Below are 15122 nucleotides of genomic sequence, written 5' to 3' on the forward strand. Positions count from 1 at the left end.
CTGTCTTTTCAGTCTGGTGTGAGGATTCCAGGTTAATCGCTTGTCCAAATGTTGTCCAAGGTAGAGGATCTGTTCGGCAGGGGTAAGTTTATCAAATTGAATTTTTTTTTTCTTTTTTAACGAATCAACAATTCTTTACATCGAAAATTAAAAAAGGACAAGAACTGAGTTTCATTTTTTTTATTAATTCTCATCTAGTTTTCTTCTTTATACGTTACATTAAGAATTTTGTTCAGTTTATTAATCTTCATTGTCCTCAACTATATTCCTTTTGGTGAATATACGATTTAGAATAAGTGATTGATTCGACTGATTTTTGAGAATATACTTTGATAATCACTGGTAACAGATTATTTTTTAATTCGAAAGCCAGTTTCGGAAATTTATATATACACGCACAGTGTGTTTAATGGTGAAGTATTCAAAATAGAAATGTGCATTAGGACGATCTAGGAATATTTCATGAACCACTGATTGGCACTGGATTCGTTATTTTTCGCAAGCTCTCAAGTTCTGACGCCACTGGATTATTTTGTTAGGAGTGTTATTAAAGAAAAATCTATGCAATGTCGGTCATTGATCTCAATTTTTTACCAAGAAGAATAATTCAAAATTGCAAAAGAATAACTATATTTCCAAAGCCTGTTGGCCATTGCTGCTGTGGAAGATGCGGTGTCTGTTAAGGGTGATTACCTCGTTAATGAAATGGTATTCATATCAAACTGGCCAATATTTAATGTTGATGTTGATATTTACATTTCCTTAATAAAGTAATTGAAAAACTTATTAATTTGTTTATTACAACCTAAATAATTCATAACAATGAAAATCTGTTATCGTGAATATACAGACATGCCTTAACAGTTAATTTTTTTTCTTGTTATGAGATCCTTAATTTATATTTTCAGTTACAAAACTTATTATCAGCTCGCATATTTTTCTAGGAATTAATCATATCATTCAAATAATGTGTCAAATAATAACTTTCTCAGCCTGAGATTTTACTAATATTAAGTATGGAACATGATGTACTCAAACCGAAAATTCTTCAACTGATAAAATGAGGTGCCAATAGCCACGAGTTAAAATTTACAACAGTTGGCAAGAGCGGTAGTAGTCTACAATTGTTACTCCTTCGGTGGTGACCTTAATTGGAGTGCCGCGTCTTTGTAATTGGGCCCGCTTTTCTGTCTCTACCGGATCTAGTTTTCTGTATTTTTTTCCCCTGCTTTCTTTACAATTCTTTTTTTCTTTCTTTTTTCCTAGCACCTCAGTGGGAGGGAGGCAGAGGATTTCTTAACCGTTCAAGTCTGAGCTTTTAAGGGCTAGATAGGGACGTATCAGATTTACACTTGAAACGGAAGTAATTACTTATGTTAAACATTGTCCTTTAACGCATCTCAATGGGTGGGGGAAAAAAGGATTTTTTCTTTAAAAAATTGTTACCACATTTAATTGTACATATTAATATTATTGCTTATATTGATATTATTATATTATTTTACATATCAATAATATTATTATTATTATTATTATTATTGCAAACCTAAAAATGTAATAAATGTCGAGAAAGAGATTAAAAATACAAATTAATGGCAATCATTTCTTATTAATCCATTAAAATATAATACAAATTATGTCATATTTTGTGTTCCACTCATTGATATTTATCAACAACATTGTGAACTATACTTAATTGGGAATTAATGTATTATCAAAGTAGTAATCATTATTACACTTCATAAAGTATTTAAATTATTGAAAACGCTTGCGCAAATCTAGTTTGAACTGAGAAAATAGCTAGTTTGATAAATATATTTGTGAAAAACACATAAAATTGATATTACAAACTTTTTAGAAATTAATCAAAGCTTCGTGTAATTCTTGAAAACACCGAATATTTTTACTGGTTCTTTCAATTTTTTGGGCTGACAGACTAAAAACTTATACGACTAAAATGAAAAACAATTCTACTAAGACTGCTCTCACTATTTACGATCAAGACACGTGCTTTAAATAAATAATGGTACACTAAAAGTATCCAAAACTTCCTAATCACATATCAGAAAACTAGAAGCTTGGTCAAAACTGAAACATTGCAATGAATGACGTTATCTTTACTCTATGACTTCTCGCCCTACTGTGCCATCTAATTCTTTCCATCACTGTCGAACAGACCTGCAACCTACGCACTTTCTAGGCAAACGACTAACTTGGAATGTTTGATTGAAACTGAAAAAACAGGAAACTGCAAGTCGATTACAACACTTACTAGACAAACGGCCCAATAAGATTATAATAAGTTCTTTTTGGACTTACGGAGCTGATCTTTGGTACTTCTAAACCACAAAATTCCTCTGTGTGAAATCCTTAATGATCCTTACTATTTTACCAATAAAATCATTCATTTTGACTTTAATATTCTGTAATTTTACTGATTTTGCTCGATGGACGTACTTGAAAAATCTACATCCTTACAAAATAAATTTCATTCCTACTCAAGTTCCAAAAATTCCTTCCCATATTCTTTCTAGAGGTTCAAAAATGAGAAGAACTTGAAACCTTTAAATGTAGAAGTGTTATCAATAAATAGTTTCTTTACATACATTGTGTCACACACACACAGTCAGTGATTTCAAAAATAAATACAAAAAAAATTATGAATATTAGGCGAATTCATAATTTATTTGGCTCACTTTTAAAGTTCACTGCAGATATTTTACAAATTATTTATTAAATATAATTAGGGTTCTTGATTAAATTTTTTAATAATTACATCTGTTAATTTATTTATTTTTTTAATTTACTAGGAAAGATCTATAGTTGTTCTTTTCCTAGTTAAAATTTCCAGGACACCTCCGACTTGATTACCACCCCTGTCTGGAGGCAACGAGAGACAGTTAGGGGAGGGTAATGAAAGAACTTGTAGTCTATATTAGAACAAGATCTCCTTGAAACAGGTGTTTTTTTATTCTAATTTCAGTTTCTTTTCTTCCGTTTTAATTTAATTCGGGTTGTTCTTTTAGAGATGTTCATAGCAATTGTTACCAATTTCATTTAAGTAAGTTATTTAATTTTATCGCCTTGGAAGAAGTTTTTTTCCCCGTAATTTGCATCAGCTTGCAATTGGATCGTTTATTTTAGAATGATAATAAGAACCAAAAATAGTTTTTAATAATAATGATATAAGTGAGACAAAAATATATAAATAATTCAAAAGAAATCCATCCAAACAATAATTAGAATGCTTGAAAATTTCATAAATTACACTATACATTTTAAAAAATACTTCTAACTTTTATTCAAATTTGCTTTATACAACCCTTGAAGAATGATACCAAAACTGAAGGATTCAAATTAATTAAATTAAAAGAAAAAAGTCAGAAGACAATTCGGTTTTCTACCTTTTTCAGTCAGGATAAGTCTTGACGAAACCCAGCAAAGTGGGTCGAAACGTTGGTTAACATTAACTAGTTTTTTCTACTATTTTGTACTTTTAAATTTCAGTAAATAAATTTTTTAAAAATTCTCTTAAGATTTCGATAATTAAATTTGCCAAAAAAAGTATAAATAAGTAATTTTAGACTTATTTATTTTTTGAGGCATGGCTCCTGGACCAATATTGTAACCCCCGCCTTCAGTGGACCCCAACCCCTTATAATACCATTTGGCAAAGGTAGGGCACCAGTTACGTTTATATACTTAGATATATATTAATTTTGTTCTTTATAATAAAGGAGGTAAGAAAAAAATATTTATTTATTTTTAGTCCAGCTAGAACCTGGCCCTCTCTTATAAAAGGCCTTCCCCCACTTTCCCCTATCCCGGAAAAGCATCAGTCATTTTCCAATTCCCACTTTTTTCAAAATTTCCTCCACCTCGCCCTGTAAAAATAAATAAATTCCTGTACCACGTCTTTCATGTCCACTCTTCGAGCAAGCCTGTGGACTTACATTTCTGAAAACAAAAAATCGTACGTCATGACAAATCAGGTATTGTCATCAGTAGGGTGAATCCATACTATTGAAGACATTTCAGCACAAAAGTAAGAAACCGTTTACCAAAGGAATCCTATATGGTATTCAATTTATTTATATTTTTCTTGTTTGTGCATAGAGGAGTATCCCCCGGAACCTTCTCGATTCCATGAATATTAAAACGAACTCCTAGCGTACGAGCAGTCAGGAGGTAGACAGAAAAAAAGATAGGTTGGCGATACTGATAGAGCTTGTATTGTAGCTTCTACTTCCATGGCCTCTTTGTTCCAGGCTGAAAAGACCCTTTGTTTTCTAGATTAGATTCAGTTCCGTTATTCAACTTCACCTACTAATTTTTACACTCATGCGGATACTTCCGTATTGTCTTTGTTTGGTTTCATTAGCATCATTATGCCTGTTTATACATTTTTAAAAAATATTATTCTGACCATATTTAGAGTAAAATATGGAACTAAGGAACCCCTCCACATTTCGGTCCGAAGATTCTTATCTTATCAAATCATATTTCATGTACTAATATCAAGATAATTGTGCCCCTAGTCAAGAAAGTTTCGATATAGATTTTGTAATTTTCAAAGATTTTTGTGAGGTATTTAATATCAATTACTATGACTCAAGTAAGGAACCCATCCAATGTTATGCTATGAAGTAAGTGATTGTTAAGACCTATTTCATTGATTTCACAGGATATCTTTCTTCCTTCTACAACAGAACTATATTTGATATGAAGTAAACATTATTATTATTCATTTTATTTTATATTCACCTTTTTAATAATTATTATTGTTTTGATTTAATTTATGTATATATGATGTGATTGGACCTTCCCTAATACTCGTTGTCTTATATTGTACATATATTCATTCAGATTTATTTTTAATATTACATGATGACAAAGTACACTTCATTGAAATTTAATACTACACTAAAATGAAATAGGGATATAGACGGTCGCTTCCAGGGGGTCTTGTGGGGCGAGTTCGGGCGGGAAGGATTTGCTTATTTTTATTTTATAATTCCTCATCGAACAAAAATATTTTGTTTTTGTCTTTAAGATAAAAAATAAATAATGAATGAAATGGTAGAAAATGATTCAGGACTACAGACTTGTTGAAAATAAAATTAATAAATGAAATGATATAAATTAATTCTGATAGAGTTTTTAATTTGTTTAATAAATACCACTTTGTGAGGTCCAATTTATTCCCACCAAAGAATAAACCAAATTTAAAGCTGTCAAATGACAGTAGAAATTCATTCTTATCAGCCCTGACGAAGCACTGCAAAGTGGGGCGAAACGTTGGTTCATTAAATAGCTTTTTGTTACTATTTTGATACCTTTATTGACCGCCACCTCTACTTTCCTCCTATCTACTTCATACGGACTATCTTCTTCCTACATGAGTTATTTATAAACCATTTAAACTTGTCAAGTAATATAAATATAAATAATCAAAATTGAATATATTAACTAAACAGCCATGGATAATACTTCAAATACTAATATAAAGTTGTTTAAAAAGAATTACGATGCTTTGGTACCAAAAAACTTCAAAAATTTCACTCAATAAACTTCCATATTTTTTTTTTTTTAATAATTTATTTATTGATATATACAACTGTATACACATATATACAACAAGTAAATTTTCTGTAGGTGACATAGTGACATGATAAAAACATGTGGAGAATCTACCCACTGATAGAACTCCAATAACATTTCTAGAGAAGAAGATCTCGAGGCCATCTTATTTTCAGACGCTTAGGAGGATTATTAGGTAATGAAGGAGAAGCCAGGTTAGAAACAAGTGGATTTGGGTGGTTGAGAAGTTTATTATGGAAGGAACGGTATCTGGTTCTGGCCAAATCGGCAACATATGGAATATTGAGGTCCTGATGGATGACTTGATTTGTGACAAAGTAAGGAGCATTAAGGATTTTACGAAGGATTTTGGACTGTAAGGATTGGATTCTGGAGGAATTTGATGGTTTAGTGGAGCCCCAAAGATCAACTCCTTATGTCCAAATAGTCATGTAGATCAGTCTTTTGTAATGGATTGGCAATTTAGACCGTTTGTCTAGTAACTTCCATATTTAGTTCAGGAATCAACTTATTAAGAATTGATATTAATAGACCAACTCTATATAAAACATAATTAAACCAGAGAGAGCTACTTTCACTTAAAAACAAATAAAGTTTCCATATTATTTTTAAAATAACCTAATAGGATCTCCTTAAGAGTTAAGGAGTTGCCTACAACGCACTAAAGAAATTTTAAAAATTAAAAAATAGCACAAAATAAATAAGTACTTTCAAAGCAGGAAGGTCAAGCAACAAACGGTCCGGCAATATTTTATGGCCCAATAACGCTACTGCTTTGTGTAGTTTGGTTGATATCTTTTAACGAGCAAGGAAACTGGAATCTAGATGGCCTACAAAACTCAGTTGTTCACAAGCGGAAATTAAATTTGCTTGTGACTAGAATCTTCATCGATCACGAGCAGTGTGAAGTGAGTCATTTGCGTTTTTGTTGAAAAGTTAATAGTTGTTCTTAATTTATTTAACATTTTCTAACCGAAATGTTACACCAATCGATAATGGCAAACAATCAAACAAAGTATATTATACACAAGTGTTTCGACGTATATCATAGACACATAACACAATAACATAATTTTACAAAAGCACGATTTATTTATTTTACAAAAGCAATTAGGTATTTTGTAACTAAATTTTAAACAAACAGGCGCATAATGTAACATAACAAAATGATATTATTGGACAAAACGAAAATGTTTTTAAGGCGGTATTCGGCACCCGACTGCTACATGGTGTAAAAGTACCTGTCGGTAACGGCATGTGTAGGATAACGTGAAAATCCGAATCTATTTGTCGGATCCTGTGAAAACTCCTTTAGTTATTTAAAAAATAACTGAAATGATTATAATAAAATATTTATCATTGGAAAAAGGGGAGGGGGGATACAATAAGTAACAGATCAAAATAATTTAAAATTAAGAAAAGCCTAATACTCAATGACACCAACCAGTATCGAAAATTCCAATTTATTTTAAGCATCGATCTGAAGAAAATAAATTTGACTAAGAAATACGCTTTTCGATATGAAACTGCTTCGCAAATCTTTTATAAATATTATCTTGTACAAATCTGTAAAGTAGTTCTGTTAAGAAGTATAGATACTTGAAACACGAAAATAAATTATACCTATTCGGGTAAAATTTGAAAGGATTTTAATTGTTAATTACATCATCATTTACAACTGCCACCAGCGGTAGGAGGCTAAGCTCTACCTTGACTAATCACCACTTAAAGAATTAACAATTCTAAAGTTTATAGCGAGATATAACCTATTTGTTTTAATTAATTTTCTTTTTTTTTTTTTAACAAAACTCATTTTTTATTCTTCCACCTTCATTTTTAAACCACTACCAGAACAAGGAAGAGGAGTAGGAATTTTCAAAAAAATATTATTATGGGTTACCATTAAACCCAACTTATTCTTTCCGGAATACCAGTAACAGATATTTTTTAATAATAAAAAAAAATTATTATTTGATGTAGCATAATGAAAACAACGGTTTACATGATTTAAAAAATATTTTTCATATACAAATGCCTGATGTATAACTAATGTTTTCCCTATAAAGATTATTTAAAACTGATTATTTGAAAATATCGTTCTGATTTTACACTTAAATTTATTTTATAAATAACCTATGAACAATATAACAACTTATTTCTTCGCAAAATTACAAATAAAACACATTCACACCTTATTCTTTAAAAACTACAAATAATAGGGGTATTCATGATCTTTAGTTTAGCATGTTAATGCGTGTTAAACGGAAAAACTTATGTTAAATGGAGAAATATTTCCTTCTCTTAGCATGTTAAAACGATATAACATATAACATGGTTGAGAGTCTGTTACTAGGACTGTTAAATGGATAATGACGTCACGCATAGACCAACTGAGTTTGTCACCGTTTTATTTGTTGTAGTGTTAGGTTATTTGCTCCTACGAGTAGTTTGTATTTTAATTGTGTCAGTATTGCTTTATATGTTTTTATAACTAATAAAGCAATGGATGACAATAATAATAATGTACTGATAGATGTCAATTAGCTCATCTTGATTCCCTTCCTCACAAATCAGTAGATCAACAAGGCACTCAGTGACCAAACTTCTACACAACTATTACTTTTCACTCACTATGGTATATTGTAATAAATTACTTTAATAAAACCTTATAAGTAAACAATGACATGAAGTTTTGGAAGGAAAAGTAATAAAACAACTTGGTCAAAAAATCCGCTAGGAGCTCTTATGCATTTAACATTTAACGGGCCTTTGAATAGGACTGCTTACAATCCTATACTTCTAACAATTCACATTTTACATTTAACACATCAACCCCTTATAAACGTTCTCTTTTATTAATAAATGAGCAAAGAAAATCATATATTTCCTCTTTTACATTATTGGAGAGTTTTCTATATCCATATATTCACTTATGAAAATTTTTTTTGACAAACTGAAATTTCACAACAAAAAATTATTCAGTTTATTTAAAATTTCAAATTAATTATGCTGACATGGGGTGTGAGGTTGCTTATTTATATGAAAAGTTTTTAGTTTTTATTAGTAGGCCGGAAAATATAAGACCAATGTTCGAAAACGTTTGCCAAAAAGGCGCCGTGAAAAAAAAAAAAAAAATCTTTTTGGGTTATTTTACTAAAGTAATCTTTTTGGTTTTAGTAGTTTGTGATATATCTTAACTCATTTAATTTTCACACTCATTTTACACGAAAAACACAAGAAATTTATAGGTGTATAATAACCTTCAAAGAAAAAGGTGAAAAAATCGATTTGGAAGATTTTTGAAATTATATAAAATAATGTTTTTCTCGACAGATTTCAAGAAGAGAATATTTCTCAAAAAAAGTTGGGTTATGTCATATGTTCAATGTAACATGTTAAACACAGTGGTAATCTATATAGGTATTGTTTGGCAGGGATCGTTGATCATTGAACATTTTTTAAAGAAATCATTTCAGGGACTTGGAAATATTATTTCCATAAGAGAATTCTGTAATAAAAATTCCAAAAAAATATTTTTTCAAAGTTTCAATAGTAGTAAAAAGTACGATACAAATATGATGGAATACTACCTTAACCACTTTAAAAACCAATAACCATCTTTTACCGTTAGAAGGTCAGATGAAAAAAAAAGAAAAGAAAAAAAAAGACTGAATTACTAGGACACTACTCAGTCAGATTTCTTTTCTATAGGCACTAGTTGAAGTAATGGTTCACTGATGGTGCCCATTTTAAACGGAGACATTTTTTGTTCATTCTTCTTGAGTCTTCTTTCCCCGCTTCCCTCCTGGCAATTGTTCTGAGGCAATAACCATTTGAAATCCGAGCATAAAGGCAGCTGCTCAAAACGACGCCGTCTTAAGAGTCACTATTCCTCAAAGCTACAGACTATTTCAGAAACAGATCATGAGCAAGGGAACCATTCTGGGAAGTTACTAGCACTGGAAGGAAAGAGAAAATTATGAAAAAAAAAAGAGGAAACAGAAAATAAAGAGTTCCAGTAACAAAAATTGTTTAATTTTTAGTGCACTTCCAGAAATCTATTTTGAAACTTAGAGGTGAATTTTTAGTTTATAATAAACCTAATTTTTTCGTTCTTTATTATGAATTCGCACATTTCGTTGTTTTTATCAAAGAATAACCTTTTTCCTTCTTTCTCATCATGATAATTTATAAAAAACAGTGTTTTACAAATAATTTACATCAACAATGGGAAAATGGACTAGCAATATAAAGCCCCCTTTGAAATCAACAAAGAAAAAAATATTTAAAAACTTGAGATGGAACCTTTCAAGATGAAATCAAAATACTAATAATTTTTTATTTATTTTTTACTAACAATGTCAGCTTAAAAGTAAATTCCATAATAAGAATAAAAATAAGAACATTATTAACCCGTAACTGATTAACTGTCCACTTTTATATCTAATCATACTTCCTATACAATGTATTAATCACGGTACTTATTAAATAAGGTATATGTGAGCTGAGGTAAATCGGCCATTATAAACAATTTTACTACATTAATCTTAATTGATTCATTATTATAGAAGATATAGCAAACATTTTTTGTATTAGAAATTGGACCCAAACAGACAAGGAAAGTCGTGTAAACGGATATTTAGAAATATTTTATTTTTTTGTTTTTTAACAATACAAAATAAATATTTAATTTAAATAATTAACCATTATATAAACATTAACAATGTTTGATTCTTCTAGGGTGCTTTTGTGCAAATAAAAAGCAACGTAAATAAGTAAATCTTTGTTTGACTTAAGCAACTAACATTCTTTTTTAAGAACTAACTCAAATCCAACAATCAAGAGAACCGAAATCTACCACCCTATTGTCATCAATTTACCATTTTGTGGGCCACTACAAAAATAAATGTCAACTTCCCACGCCGGATCCAGACCGGCGGTTACCTAGACTTACGCATCAACTCCTTAGCTACAGACGCCCATCAAATACAGAATCAATATATATTCGTAATGAAATGCTAACCAAATCTCTAACCTACCATTTTCAATTTTTGACAACATGATACAACAATATTTTGATATATGGTTCAATTAACAAACCATATTTTGAAGCTGAATCAGGATTATTTTTAAACTAAGCCCCCCCCTTCCAAACGAACCATTGTCTTCAGGAAAAGACTGATTTTAAGTAGATAATAAAATATGAATAATACATAAATTTAGTTTACTCCGTGCCCAAGAGAGGAGAACCGATGTTTGTTGACACGTTGAGATCAAAAGTTGTGGTCATTCTGTCCTCATCAAAATTAGTTTTCATCAAAATATAATTAAATTAAATAATTACTAAGCGAATTAACATCAAATACTTTTGAATAATTAGATATGTTGACTAGTTTTTACAATAAAAACAGTTATTCTTTAGAGTAAACTTAACGGAACTTTCCCAACGTTTTGAATATTTCATAACTCCGGATTTGACTTGTATCTTATACCAATTTTGCATTCAGCGACTCAGTTATACTCTGGAGTAAGATAGGTCATTTCAAATCCAGAATTCGATTAACTCTTAACACAGAAAACGCGTCTTAAATTTTAAATTTCCTGAAAAGATTGTCTCTGTAACTCGACATTAAATCAAAACGTATTGAATATCACAATCATAAAAGATTTTTAACATTTCTAAAAATAACTTTTAAAGTTTAAAATTTATAAAAATAAATGTTAACTTAAATGACACGCAACAAATAAGAACTCATCTTCCAAAGAAAGGCGAACCGTGGTTTTATTAAATAATTAAATTATAATTAAAATATATATTTGATTACTCACCCTTCTGCATGTGCTAGAGTCCTTTGGTGTCTGGTCCGAAGCGACTGTTCCGAATATAGTTGGCTAAAAAAAAAAAATAAGGCAAGTTAGTGATAAAATTATTTAATTATTAATATATCATAGGCATCATAATCAATATTGAATAAAATATATTTTTCCCGAAAGTAATCAGATTAAAAAATAAATCAATTAGATGGATAGATAAAAATATCAATCAAACAAATATAGTTCCCACTACAGAGAGAGGTCTATAAATAACACGGCACACGAGTATCCCCAATTCGCCCGTCATAGTTTATTTAAATTAATATTAATAAAAGCTTTTCGATCATCTGAGTCTTTTTCACCCTTAAATAAAGTTATTTTAATTAACTAACTAATTATATTGTAAAATTTCCTTTTTGACTATAAATAAACCACAAAAAATAACAATCAAATACTTTTATTTATTGGACAATTGAGAAATACAATAACTATGCATATCGAAACTGAACATATAAAATATTAAACGATATGACAAAATTGGGCATGATGAGTAAGGTCAAATAAAAATTATGTACATTTTTGGTTTAAGTTTATTATTTAGAAAAAAAAATCAAAATCAATTTTTTTACTAATTTATGACTAGATCTTGGAGTGAAGTTACGAATTAATTAACAATCCTAACAAATTATAAAATAAGAAAAAATCTTTTTGTAACGAGATAATAAAATATATATTTCTAAAAAAATAATTAGGTTGATTTTCATACACATGATTTAGCTTATAGATCCATTGATCCAAGGTCCACTAGACCATGATCCACAATATATTACGATTTGTACCATTGGCCATATATCAATAAATTATAAATATATTTGTTTTGTTTTTTATAAATTTTTAATCTTTTAATTTTCAAAAAAAAAATACATAGCGTGCAGAAATAATGGTGCTGTCTAGAGAAACACTTCTCTTTGTTGTATTTTAAATAAAATAACAAGTAAATTAGAGTCTTAAGAAAAATTGCTCAATAATTTTTAGAAAATGTATATCTTAACCACAATTATTGCCATATTAATGAGGAAAGCATTATAAGTTAAATAAAAGCAAATAAAATATTTACTGATAAATGAGAACTGTAAGTTATTCTTTGAAAAAATAAAAATGATTTGTCCTATTAAGGAATTTATGTTATTAACAACATAACGAGAAAAGTATTTTTAAAAAAACGAATCCCCCCCCCCAAAAAAAGAAAAAGAAAAAACAAATTGGAGAACCAATTCGTTAAGGGGAAAAGCTGCAATTTTATTTGTTCACATAAACATCGCTGACATTATCTTTGTTTTCTGTGTCAGAATATATCCCACAGAGGAAAGTTCACCGCTGGAACAAGCTCCAAAACAATCCTCACAGAATCTAATTCAGAGGAACATTTATCACTGGTTGCTGTTTGTCTATGTCTGTCTGTCTGTATGCTGTTATGTCTGATCTAATGTGTTTGGCTGCTTTCATTACTACCACCACTACAGCACTGGGTTATTACATTGCACTGCCTTTCGTTTTTAACATTCGCACACAGATCGACGGATTAAATTTCTCAAATTTGTTAGTTCATTAATATAGTTTATATTAATTTCATGTTTGAGGTATTAGTAGTTATTTCATTTAAAACACAACTTCTTGTTATACATTATTTATTTTTCTCCAACGATCATCTAAGAAAACAAAATTATTTCCTTATTATATCTCAACAATAATATTATGTAAACAATATATTAAATTGATATATTGGATAGGAAAAACTAAACAATATATTAATGAAAGAATGTGTCAATATAATGGGGTGTATAAAAAAATACCGTTTTTCATCCAAATATTTGTATTATTATTTATTTGATATAAAATACAATACAATTATTACTCAAAGTATAGTCCATTGTTATCTGCTCTCATTAGCTATCTGCTCGATCCCACGCTGGTACTATTCTTTGGGATGGCTGCCAAAGAACACTTAGACCGCAATTTCAACATCCGCAAAATTATCAAATTTTTTCCCTTGAAGAAAATCTGCCATGGATAGAAACAAGTAGTAATCCGAGGCGAGGTCTGGACAATATGGTAGTTGAGGCGGAAGTTCGAAACCATGAAGTGCATTGAACATTTTTCAAATTATTTCTAACCTCTTTGCTGATTGCTGAGAAGTAAGTTCGTGAGGGACTAGTCTAATGCTCTTTTTCACCTTTCCCATGGAGAGTCAAAATCGACTAATAGTATCTTTTGACACACCACACTTCCTGGCAAGTTCGCGAGTAGTTGTGCACAGATTTGACTCAACATCTTCCTGCAGAACCTCATTAATACCCATTAATGGTCGCCCGGACCCCTACTTCCTTTCCAACGTCGTATCTCCACTGCTTAATTTTTCAAACCAACGCCGCTCAGTGCGCTGGTCAAGGACACCTTCCCCTTCATATTTAATAATTACAAAAATTGCTTCAGCGATTGTGAAATTTTTTTTCCAGTAATGCCTTAAAATTACGAGAATTTCTTAGGACATTGTCATGTTTCTTCTTTGAGACAAACTGAGGCTTTTTTTGAAGAAGTCAAATGGGATTAAACAAGCTTAGAGAATTCTCTAAAGGGATTAGTAAGTATTAAATAGGATTAAAATATTTACAGTCCTTTAAAATCTTGAATTTGATAAAACGGTAATTTTTTTTTTTATTTATCCGATTAATAAAGACATTAAAACATGGAAAAAACTCGAAGAAAAGAGCATTGCTACAAAACACTTTTAAAAATAAACATAATTTTGATTTTGAAAATATGAAAATGTAGCATACTGAAGATAATCAATACTTTTAAAGGGAAAATTCAAGAAGTAGTATATATTTATTTTTAAAAATATTACTTATACAGTAAATTTTAAGACAGATCCTACAAGGTACAAGTTGAATTGATAAAAGTAATAAGTAATATTGATATGAAATAATTTGGAAATTGTAAATAAATACGTTGAAAAATTAAAAATGTATTGAAATGATATATATGTTGTTCTTCGATGTATTAGACAATACCAATTTATACATAACATTTTTTTTTTAAATAATGTAAATTAGAAATATTAAATTTATATAACTAACATAAAGTAAAGATAGAGTAAGCATTGAAAATTATCGATAACCTAGTGAAAAGAGATTATTAAAGAAACTGAGATATGAATGAGGATCATTTGATATATAGTTTAAGATGATTTATGTAAAAATATAATTAATTAGTAAGTAGATTAGTATTGTTTTAGAAATTTACCATGATAAAAAATAAAAGTACGTAATAAAAAATATGATATTAATGTATATAGATTTTTTAAAATGAACTGTCTCAGGCAAAGTAGTTTTTAATTGAAAATGTTATACTGGGATACATCAATTTAAGATGTTACTAATATATTATAATTGTTGATGTTTAAAAATAAAGCAAAAATATTGAATATTTTATGGTCTTAATAATAGTCTAAGAACAGAAACGTTGGAGAGAAATAAAGAAGGCTGAGTGAAAGGAGAATAAGAACTTGTGTTTTACCTTTTCATATTATATTAGAAAAAAAGACGAAAGAGGTGTGTGAAAATTGAACAGTAGAAAATAAAGTGGAATACTCCTCAAACAAAACAAATAGTTGTATAACACCTAACAAAAAAAATCAATCAGGAGGT

The 15122-nt window shown here is 29.4% G+C and overlaps 1 protein-coding gene across 2 annotated transcripts in view; it reads right to left on the reverse strand.

The window, feature by feature from the left end:
• The window catches only part of LOC106682964 (uncharacterized), a 390357-nt gene that overhangs the window by 136797 nt on the left and 238438 nt on the right, over nucleotides 1–15122 (reverse strand). For both annotated transcript variants that reach the window (XM_067045923.1, XM_067045921.1), the window contains one exon: nucleotides 11431–11493. In XM_067045923.1, the coding sequence (XP_066902024.1) occupies nucleotides 11431–11493 (63 nt within the window). The remainder of the gene's footprint in view (nucleotides 1–11430; nucleotides 11494–15122) is intronic.

This window comes from Halyomorpha halys, unplaced genomic scaffold (assembly GCF_000696795.3).
Source record: "Halyomorpha halys isolate HHAL.00 unplaced genomic scaffold, Hhal_1.1 Scaffold453.1, whole genome shotgun sequence".
Lineage (NCBI taxonomy): Eukaryota > Metazoa > Arthropoda > Insecta > Hemiptera > Pentatomidae > Halyomorpha > Halyomorpha halys.